The sequence below is a fragment of the Saccopteryx leptura genome, chromosome X, assembly GCF_036850995.1.
Source record: "Saccopteryx leptura isolate mSacLep1 chromosome X, mSacLep1_pri_phased_curated, whole genome shotgun sequence".
Lineage (NCBI taxonomy): Eukaryota > Metazoa > Chordata > Mammalia > Chiroptera > Emballonuridae > Saccopteryx > Saccopteryx leptura.
This window is the reverse complement of record NC_089516.1, coordinates 35,118,721-35,130,083: the sequence shown is the minus strand read 5'-3', so window position 1 is coordinate 35,130,083 and position 11,363 is coordinate 35,118,721. Positions and strand designations below refer to the sequence as shown.

General features: G+C 46.3%; 1 protein-coding gene across 1 annotated transcript; it reads left to right on the top strand.

The window, feature by feature from the left end:
- Positions 1 to 11,315, top strand: TEX28 (testis expressed 28). The gene is made up of 3 exons (XM_066357061.1): positions 1 to 716; positions 9,935 to 10,070; positions 10,790 to 11,315. Exons 1-3 carry the CDS (start codon positions 1 to 3, stop codon positions 11,123 to 11,125), a joined length of 1,188 nt encoding a protein of 395 aa, XP_066213158.1. The 3' UTR covers positions 11,126 to 11,315.
- The last annotated feature ends 48 nt before the right edge of the window (positions 11,316 to 11,363 follow it).

Genomic DNA, 11,363 nt, shown 5'->3' with positions numbered 1-11,363 from the left:
ATGCAGGCAGAATACACCAAAATCCCAAGTGCAACCCTCACCCCCAACCTTTCCTTGTACAGGTCCCTGCCATCCAGCAAGGAGGGCCCTATTGTCCACTTCAACCTCTTGGATGGCAAGATGGCCAAGAACTTAAAAGATAGCATCAAGCTCCGCATCTTCTACCTCTCAGAACAGCTAAGAGTGGAGAAGGTCAGCCGAGATAAGAACATTGTGGGCTACCTCAGGCTAGTTTCCAAGGCCAATTGGCGTCAGGCCCCTCACATCCGGCAGGTCTTTGAGAAGGTGAACCAGCGTGCCTCTGCCACCATTGCCCAGATCGAGCGAAAGCTCCGCCAGTGTCACCAGCAGCTACAGGAATTGGAGGTGGGCTGCGGGTCCAAGGACTTAGCGCTGAAGGTGGAAAGCAGCCCGGACAACTGTCAGCAGCCCAGTGAGAAAGGCTCATCTTTAGAGCCCCCCAAGCCAGGTGGGAAAGACTGCATGTCCACCAACCTGTCCGACAGACACCTCCTTCTAGAGAGACCCTTCCCAGCCTTACAGCAGGGGAAGTCCTTAGCGACAAAGCGAAACTTGCTATTGCAGAAGGTGAAGGAAGAGCTGAAAGAAGTCGAGGAGTCCCACTTCAGCCTCCGGGAGTCCTATCAGAGCCTAAAGGAGAGGTACCTGGCAGACCTGCCGGTATCACTGCAGTCCCTTCAGGAGCAGAGATGCAGGTAAGGTGGAGCCCCCTTCAGCTACCTTGGCTCTGGGGACAGCCCCCAGAACTGTCTGTAGGACGGTGAAGGGGTGCCAGGGAGGGGTGAAGGAACAGCTCAGCGTGTCTCTTGGTGACTAGGACCGCCTACCTACCCTCCCACACACACACACATAGTGAAGAGACTTATCCCCCGCCTGCTGTTGCATACCAGACTGCCCCTCCGCTGGTAAATGAGGTTCCAGATTCAGGCCCCACCAGGTGGCTCTAACTGGAATGGCAGGAGACAGCCAAGGTGGTGGTGAGCCCAGCCCGACACCCATCATCAGTTAGGGAGGTGGTTTGTCATCCTGTCTGCCGGAATGCTGTGTAGGCAGGACTAGAGTCACATCACCATCCCTGATCCCTTTACCTGTGCTCGTGGCTGAGCCGGGGCACATTGTCACCTATGGAACATTTATTCTGAACATGACTGCCTTCTGGGAAATGCTTTCTCCACACTGTATGGTGAGTTGCTTTTATTTTCATTTAAGGCAAGACTAGTCCCCCCCCCCCCAAAGCAAACTCAAAGGACCTCCTCCATTCCTATTTGCTTACTCTCAGAGTATCACTGGCCCTCAAAGTTGCCACACTCCTTCCTTTGATGTCTGCAGTTTTCATGAACGCTAATCCTTTCTCTCCACTAGACTGAAAAAGAGGCTTTATCATGTCCATTTCTGTGTTCATCATATCTAAAACTGTGCCTGCCAGTTAGCAGGCGCTTAATAGATATTTGTTAAATAAATGGGAGAAAGGGGGAGGGAGGGATTTGCTTAGATGAGCCAAGATTCTCAGCATTTTCATGAAAGCAAGAACTCTGCAGTCCATTCAATCTGTGTTCATGGGGAGATCTTACCTGCATTTACACTGCTTGACAATTCCGTAAAGGGCAATTAAAAGAGTATTATGGGGCAACCCATTGTCAAGTAAGAGAACCAATCAGAATTACAGATTTCTTTTTTTTTTTTTTTCTGAAGCTGGAAACGGGGAGAGACAGTCAGACAGACTCCTGCATGCGCCCAACCGGGATCCACCCGGCACGCCCACCAGGGGTGACGCTCTGCCCACCAGGGGGCGATGCTCTGCCCCTCCGGGGCGTCGCTCTGTTGCGACCAGAGCCACTCTAGCGCCTGGGGCAGAGGCCAAGAAGCCATCCCCAGTGCCCGGGCCATCTTTGCTCCAATGGAGCCTCGGCTGCAGGAGGGGAAGAGAGACAGAGAGGAAGGAGAGGGGGAGGGGTGGAGAAGCAGATGGGCGCTTCTCCTGTGTGCCCTGGCCAGGAATCGAACCTGGGACCTCTGCACTCCAGGCCGACACTCTACCACTGAGCCAACCGGCCAGGGCCAGATTTCTTTTTTTTTAAGTGCAAGAGGGAAGATAGTGAGACAGACTCTTGCATGTACCCCAATCAGAATCCACCTGGCAACCCCCATTTGGGGTCAATATTCAATCAACCCAGCTATTTTTAGAGCCTGAGACTGATGTGCTTGGACCAATCAAGCTGTCTTTAGCGCCTGAGCCAACGCTCGAACCAATCTAGCCACTGGTTGTGGGAAGGGAAGAGGGAGAGTAGGAGGAGAGGGAGGGAGAGAGAAGCAGATGGTCGCTTCTCTTGTGTGTCCTGATTGGGAATTGAACCCAGGATGTCCATATACAGGGCTGACACTCTATCCACTGAGCCAACCAGCCAGGGCCCAGATTTCTTTAAGAGGAGATTTTCATAGGACATAGCAATGCAATCTAAAATCTTGGTACTCTTTTTTTTTTTTTTTTTTTTTAATTTTTTTTTTTTATTTATTCATTTTAGAGAGGAGAGGGAGAGACAGAGAAGAGAGACAGAGAGAGAGAAGTGGGGGAGGAGCTGGACGCATCAACTCCCATATGTGCCTTGACCAGGCAAGCCCAAGGTTTCGAACCGGCGACCTCAGCATTTCCAGGTCGATGCTTTATCCACTGCGCCACCACAGGTCAGGCAAAATCTTGGTACTCTTAAAACCCCTTTTGTCAAAATAACATTTCTGAAGTTGAATTTATATAAAGCAAACCAGAGCTTAGTGGCAGTTATACGTATCCTCATACATTTCCATACTGTCCAGGGCAATTGGACTGTTGTGCTTAACCCCTTAAGCAAATCACAATCTGCCAGCTGTATAGGGGAGTAGGGTGACCTACCTCCCCACCATACTCTGTGTGAATTCCACAAGCTTGCACTGCTGAACCAGCTCCCCTCACCATTGGACTGTGACAGGAGTGTGAAATAAACTTCATGTTCAGCTACTGAGGTTTTTCTGGTTGTTGGCTATAGCAGTTAGTCCACCCTAATTAATATACATTAGAAGCAAAAAAAAAAAAAAAAGACAGGTCTGTAGGACTCAGATTTACCAAGAGAGCCTGACTTGTGGTGGTACAGTGGGTAGACATTGACCCAGAATGCTGAGATCTCTAGTTCAAAACCCTGAGGTCACCAGCTTGAGCGCAGGGTTACTGGCTTGAGCATGGGATTATTGACATGATGCCAAGGACCCTGGCTTGAACCCAAAGGTATGCTGGCTTGAAGCCCAAGGTCGCTGGCTTGACCGAGGGGTCACTGGCTCAGCTTGAGCCCTCTGGTCAAAGCACATGATAAACAATCCAATAAACAACTAAAAGTGAAGCAACTACAAGTTGATGCTTCTCATTTCTTCCCTATCTTTCTCTCTCCCTTCCTGTCTCTCTCTTTATCTCAAAAAAAAAAAAATTTACCAAAAGAAATTGAGAACAGGCCAACGAAAACTTCACATAATAACTGACTACAAGGAGCACATAGCATTGTTCACCTGTAGTGTTCAGACGCCCACTGTACAGATGGGGAGACAGAATGTTAGAGAGGCACAAGGAGGCCACATAGGTAGGAAGTGCAGACCTGAGAGTGTGTCAACATGTCCTGGCCTGGCTATGTGGCTTTCTAAGTTGGTGTGTGTGTGGGGGGGACACACAAGAATTCATTACATTTAAATATATATATCCTTCAAATCTTTTAAAAAACTTTTTAAAAAACCTTTATATGAGTTAGATGCAGGCATAGAAAAGGGAATATGATGTGTGTGTTCAACTCAATGAAGCATCACCCAGTCTCCATGCCTGTGTGTTTACCACCCAGGCCTCTGAGATTGCCATGTCTTTTCTGGTGTGTCACGAATTGAGCTTTCAGACTGAAAAGTCCTATGATGCTTCCCACAGATAGATCTGTTTGTATTCAAGAGGGCTTTTTTAAATTTATTTTTTAACTTAGATGAAATTCACAACACATAAAACATTAAAGTGTATGATTCACTTTAATGGCACTTAGTCTATTCACAGTGTTGTGGAACTATGACTTCTATCTATTTCTAGAACATTTTCATCACTCCAGAAAGAGACCCCATCACTCTCCACCTCTTGCAGTCCCTGATAACCACCAATCTGCTTTCTGTTTCTATGGATTTGTCTGTTCCGACATTTCATGTAAATGGAATCATACAGTATGTTGTTTTTGTGTCTGGCTTCTTTCCCCCAGTGTAATAATTTTCAGATTCATCCAGGTTGTGTGTAGGAGCAGTTCACTCCTTCTCGCTCAGCAGTATTCTGTTGTATGGATGCACCAGAATTTGTTTACCCATTCATCTGCTGCCAGTTGGGGCTGTTATGAATAAAACTGCTATGAACAGTCTGGTACAAGTCTTTTTGTGAACATACAGGGTGGGGCAAAAGTTGTGAGTACGTGAAACACAAGAGTTTATCCTTCTATCATTATTTAATAATTACTGTATTATTTTCCCTATGAACAACTGTAAAACTACTTTTGCCCCACCCTGTACACTTTCATATGTGGAATAATAGGTTAGATGTATATTGTACTTTTAAAGAAGCTGCCAAACTGTTTTCCAATGTTTTATATTCACACCGATAATGTATGAGTATTCCAGTTGCCCCACACTCTGGCCTACACTTGGTATTGTCAGTCTTTGAAATTTTAGTCTCTTAGGCCCTGGCCGGTTGGCTCAGCGGTAGAGCGTCGGCCTGGCGTGCGCGGGACCCGGGTTCGATTCCCGACCAGGGCACACAGGAGAAGCGCCCATTTGCTTCTCCACCCACCACCCCCTCCTTCCTCTCTGTCTCTCTCTTCCCCTCCCGCAGCCGAGGCTCCATTGGAGCAAAGATGGCCCGGGCGCTGGGGATGGCTCCTTGGCCTCTGCCCCAGGCGCTGGAGTGGCTCTGGTGGATGTGCCGGGTGGATCCCGGTCGGGCGCATGCGGGAGTCTATCTGACTGTCTCTCCCCGTTTCCAGCTTCAGAAAAATACAAAAAAAAAAATTTTAGTCTCTTAAATTCAGCCACAACTGATGACCCCTAAATTCCAAATTGTGTCATCCTAGCCCAAGTTTTTCAACTACAATACTATTGACATTTTTTTTTTTTACAGAGACAGAGAGAGAAACAGACAGATAGGAACGGAGAAATGAGAAGCATCAATCATAGTTTTTCGTTGCGCATTGCGACACCTTAGTTGTTCATTGATTGCTTTCTCATATGTGCCTTGACCGCGGGCCTTCAGCAGACTGAGTAACCCCTTGCTCGAGCCAGTGACCTTGGGTCCAAGCTGGTGAGCTTTTGCTCAAACCAGATGAACCCATGCTCAACCTGGCAACCTCAGGGTCTCGAACCTGGGTCCTCGGCATCCCAGTCTGACGCTCTATCCACTGAGCCACCGCCTGGTCAGGCCTATTGACATTTTTGACCAGATGACTCTGTATTGTCGGTGCTGTCCTGTGCATTGTAGGATGTTGAGCAGTGTCCCTGATCTCTACACACTAGATGCCAGGAGCACCCTGGAGGAGTTTCCTATATCTGTCATGACAAACTGCCCCAAACTTGGTGACTTCAAACAACAGAAATTTATTCTGTCACAGTTATGGAACTCAGAAGTCTGAAATCAACTTTACTTGGCTGAAGTCAGGGTGTCAGCAGGGCAACGCTCCCTCTGGAGGTGCTAGGGGAAAAGCTATTCCTGGCCTCTTCCAGCTTTTGGTGACTGCCAGGCTCCTTTGCTTGTAGACACATCACTTCGGTCTTCAAGGCAAGCATCTTCACATCTCTCTCTGTTCTGTCTTCACACATCCTTCTTCACTGTGTGTAAAGGCTCCCTCTGTCTCTCTCTTATAAGGATGTGTGTGATCGCAATTAGGGCCCACATATGCTCACGAGGAACTCCTCTGTCTGCCGCATTTCCCAGTCCTACCCCTGCTCCTTGATCACCCTGCATCTGTTTCTCCATCTCATATTTCTCCTCCAAGTTGTAGGCCGCTAGGTTCTAGCTCATTTTGCCAAAAAGCCAATCCTCAGGTATACTCAAAAGTATAATCTTTTGCAACAGCAATATAATTTAGGACAATTTGCATTGGAGAGGACAGCCTTATCAGCTTTGGAAGATTTAGGGGGCGTTTTGGTTGACTGGTCATCATTTTGTCTTTGTAAGAGCGTTTTTCAGAGTGGTCCAATTGCCTCTGTGACTGTAGGAGCTGAACAGAGATGGGTCTTTGATTAAAAGAGGGACAGTGAGGAGAGTCAGCTGTGTCACAGCTAGGACACTGCTGCCAGAGGGTAAGAAGGCTGGGGGCAAGGGAAAGAGAAACTGAGAGAATATCTTTGAGAATTAACATCTTCTAATTCAATAATTTATTCAAGATTATATTTATAAATTCTTATGAATACAGTGGTATCTTGACACGTGAGCACTTTAAATCATGAGCCATTTGAGAGACAAGCACTCACTCACAGGATTTTTTGCTTTAAGTCACAAGCGGATATTTGAATCACGAGCTTCCGCCACCCTCCACTAGATGGCCTGCCGAACGTTCTGAAAGGGAGGAAGAAACAAACTTCCATGGAAAGGTTTTTATTGAAATGGCCTCTAAGCGAAAGTGAGGAAAGTGTGGCAAAAAAGGCAAAAGTCAGTGAAGAAAATGATGATAATTAAGCAAAGTAAAAAAAATAGCAATTACGTTTAGCGATAAAGATGCATATCATACATAGTATATAAGTTAAAATTTGAAATTAAATGTAGCTTTAAGTGTGTAGAGACTAAGTTATGTTAAGTGGTAGCGCACAAAATGAAACCCTCCTCCACCAGTCTCCCCCCCTCATCTTCACCTGACCTTGAAGGTAAATACACTTGATAAACCAGTTTATTTCTTTACATTCTCTCTTATTATGTATGTACATATATATATGTATTTGTCATTTATAAAGTACATTTTCTTATTTAAAAGCATATACAACAAAAAATTCATGTGGTTTTTGGAGGCTGGAACGCATTAATTGCATTCCCATTAATTTATTTTTATTTATTTTTTGTATTTTCCCAAAGTTAGAAGTGGGGAGGCAGTCAGACAGACTCCTGCATGCGCCCGATTGGGATCCACCAGGCATGCCCACCAGGGGGTGTTGCTCTACCTATCTGGGGCATTGCTCCATTGCGATTTGAGCCATTCTAGCACCTGAGGCAGAGGCCATGGGGCCATTGTCAGCGCCCAGGCCAACCCTTCTCCAGTGGAGCCCTGGCTGCAGAAGGGGAAGAGAGAGACAGAGAGAAAGGAGAGGGGGAAGGGTGGAGAAGCAAATGGGCGCTTCTCCTGTGTGCCCTGACTGGGAATCAAATCCAGGACTTCCACACACCAGGTTGATGCTCTACCGCTGAGCCAACCAGCCAGGGCCACATTCCCATTAATTTAAATGAGGAAATTCAATTTGACACATGAGCAAATTGAATCACGAGCTCAGCCATGAAACAAATTAAACTCCTGTGTCAAGGTACCACTGTATATCAATGAAGAATCTATTAATTGACTATATTCATGAAGAATATATCCATGAAAACATACTTGAACATAGTTAATATCTTGAATGTTGTCATGGCTGGATCTTTCATGGTAATGGAAATAAAATCATGGGGAATCTACTTTCAGAAAGGACACCCCGACTTTCTTCTTCTCTGTGAGCAGTAGCCTCGGCCAAGTTGTCATCTCACTCTCTTCTTCGTATTTTTAGTGTGAGAGAGACAGAGACAAACAGGAAAGGAGAGAGATGAGGAGCATCAACTCATAGTTGAGTCATATTAGTTGTTCATTGATTGCTTCTCATATGTGCCTTGACCAGGGAGCTCCAGCCAAGTCAGTGACCCCTTGCTCAAGCCAGCGACCTTGGGCTTCAAGCCAGCAACTTGGGCTTCAAGCCAGTGACCTTTGGCTCAAGCCAGTGACCATAGGGTCATACCTATGATCTCTTACTCAAGCTGGCGACCTTGGGGTTTCAAACTGGGGTCCTCAGCATCCTAGGTTAATGCTCTATCCACTGTGCCACTGCCTGGTAAGGCCCTACTCTCTTCTTAACAGGGAACAGGTCAGAGACTAATGGAATGTTCCTTGAAACACTGTTATGAATTGGGTCTTGATGAACTGGCTTTCAACAAATGAGTGTTGGGCTTATTAAGCTGCCTGGGAGAGAGACATCTCCATGAGGACGTCAATCAAGTTCTTGAAACAGGACCAAATTACCTCCTTGCCTCACATTCTGTCTGAATGACAGCGCCATTGGTTATGTTCTTGTGCATGTCAGGGCCACGGCCGTCAGCCTGGGCCTTCGTTGCTCTGTTCTCTATAAGGTTCCAGGCCCCAGACATTCTGTGTCTTCCGTGCTCTCCAGTACCTTTCCTCTTCTCCAGGGTCACTGCCCCTGGCTTGGGTCAAGTCTTCCTTGGCTCTTCCCTAAATGAAAGTGCTAGAAGCCACCTGATATCTGTCCTCCTGGCCTGTCATTCCTGCTGCCCAAATGAGGAACCTCAAAAGATTTTCTGAATTATGAAACTTTCCAAACCCAGGGGAAATGTAGAAAAATAACACAATCAACATTGTATACCTACCCCTCAGCACTCTCAAATCTTCATATTTACCATTTTTTTCCTCAAATCTTATTATTTTTTTTAAGAAATAAAACTTTAGCCCTGATAGGTTGCTCAGTAGATAGAGCATTGTCCTGGTGCGCCAAGATTGTGGGCTGGATTCTTGGTCAGGGCACATACAAGAAACAACCAATGAGTGCACAACTAAATGGAACAACTAAGTGGAACAGTGAGTTGATGCTTTTCTCTCTTTCCCCCTTCCCCTCTCTCCCCCCCTCTCTCTTTCTCTCTTTCTCAAGTCAATGGGAAAAAAATAAATAAAACTTTAAAAAACCCACTTGAAGCTCTCTCATTACCCATTTCCCCAGTCCCATCCACCTTCTCCCCACCTGGCTATTCTCATTGGGCACGTATCTTTTCCATACGTGTTTTTATACTTTTCCTACTGACATATGTAGCCATTAACCACAGGTAGTGATGTTTTGTTTGTGTTTTCTAACAGCTCCACTGAGATAGAGTTTACATGCCATAAAATGAACTGTCTTCACAGTACATTTTAATGATGTTCAGTAAGTTTACTGAATTGTGCAATCATTACCACAATCCTATATTTGTTTTTTGTTTTAATAATAAGCTTTATTGAGATATAATTCACATACCATCAAATTCATCCATTTAAAGTGTACAATTCATTAGTTTTTAGTATATTCACAGAGTTGTGCGACCATCTCTACTATTTCATTGCAGACCATATATTGTCATCACTCCAAAAAGAAACCCCATCCGCACTAGCAGTCACTCCCCACCTTTCCCTTCCCCAGCCGCCCACAACCACTTTTCTGTTTCTGTCTTTTTGGAGTTGTCTATTCTGGACATTTCATATAAATGAAATCCTACACTATGTGGTCTCATGACTACTCCATCTCTAGAATCCAGAGACTTTTAAGGAATAACTAGTGCATGCCAAACACTGGTGCTGGAAATACACATGGAATTTAATAGCATACGAGGATAATTTAGGTTTTGATTTTTACAACTTCTTGTCTATCTCTATTTTAGTAAAGCTGTTACAAAAGGGGAACGATGTATAGGAGATGCATGACTATCAGTGTGGGTTTGGCTGAGGTGCAGACCTGGAGGAGTAGACTGGGTTTGACTGGAGCTGGGGGCGAGGAGGAAGGCGGACCCTGAACCCAAGTCTGGTCTTGATGTACAGCCACTCACTGCCAGCACAAGCTCTGGGTGGGATACTCAGGTAGTATTGCTTTCTCTTTTGCTCCCAAGACGAACTTGGATGAAAGAACTGGTAAATGAACATCTGCAGGGGCACCTGAATGAGATTTACTGCCTCAAACAGAATCTGGCCTGCGCTGAAGAGAAAATGGTCTGTCTTTCCTATGAGAGAGCCAAGGAAATATGGGTGAGTTCCTCATAGGGAGCTTTTTGAGAAAGGGCCACTGAGAAGGATGTAGGGGTGAGAGAAGCAAAGGATGAGCGGATCTGTCTGATAACCTCCAAACCAAGGAAGGAGACAGATCTTCAAGCTGTACTTCTGCTGAGGGTTCAGTGGCAACTCATACATTTGGTTTAGAGCTAGCAGTGTCCAATCTTTATGTTCATGCCACACACACCCCCCACCTCCCGTTGCTTCTTCACTTAGCTGATCTGGGAACTTGGGCACTGTGGTTGTCACACTTGAATGTGCATCAGAACCACATGAAAGGGGTGCTGCTGAGGACCCAGGAGGTACTGGTGGTGCAGGGAACACCAGCTAGGAACCCCTCCTTTTGACCCTGGGGTAGCAAGCGTGGGTGAAGGACTCCTCTTTCCTGTGACAGATAGCTTCACTTTCTTCAGCACCCTCAGACTTTACACCCGCCCTGGGCCAGCTTTCTCATGGCTAGGCTCTCATTCTTAGGCCACAGTGGGTGAGGGCTGAGTCAGATGAGACCTTCACTGTTACTGGAAGCCAGGACCCTCCTAAGACGGGGCCCTGAGCATGTATGTGCTTTGGGTTCTCGACTTTCCTCCTAAATCTGCAGTTCACTAAAACTTGCTGTGCACTCCTTAGGAACTCAGATAAATGACTGTACTTTCCTTCTGACCTCTGATGAGAATACGTGTTTTTGTTACCTGCAGGAGGTCATGGAGACTTTCAGGAGTCGTATATCCAAACTCGAAACTCTACAGCAAGTGACTCAATCACAAATGACAGAGAACCTCAGGAGCTGTCCCCAGAAGTTTATGTGCCAATTTTTGAACTGGCTTCTCACATTGGCCACCATCTTCTTGGTCTTCATCTTTACTGTGTGTACCTGCCCCTTGTCACTGTTGAATTCACGCCTGCGCATGTGTACCATGCTTATGCTGATCGGGCTTGGAGCCCTGGCCTGGATGAAATGGCATGCCATCTCTGCCATGGACTGGCAGGCCTGGGTCCCCTCCGAATGGATACTGTATTTCAAGGCCCTTTAAGACCCAGGGTTTGTTAGATTCTACCTCTTCCAGATGTCAGGGCAGCCAGCCAGCCCTACCCTGATAGCTACTTCTCAGTTCTCCCTTTTGGATTTTATCAGCACCAGCCCCGTGAGAGGTGTGTGGATGCCCACCTTCCTCACAGTTCTCTTTCGCACAGTCCTTCCACGCCATCTACAGACATGAGGTTTGGAAAAGATTAAAGTCCATGAAGCACAGTGCTGCTCTCCTCTCTCAA

Bases quoted from the DNA above. Each gene is read 5' to 3' on its own strand.
- TEX28 (XM_066357061.1), top strand. From the start codon at position 1: ATGCAGGCAGAATACACCAAAATCCCAAGTGCAACCCTCACCCCCAAC. The intron at 717-9,934 runs GTAAGGTGGAGC...TTTGCTCCCAAG, and splicing joins CTTCAGGAGCAGAGATGCAG to ACGAACTTGGATGAAAGAAC. The intron at 10,071-10,789 runs GTGAGTTCCTCA...TGTTACCTGCAG, and splicing joins AGAGAGCCAAGGAAATATGG to GAGGTCATGGAGACTTTCAG.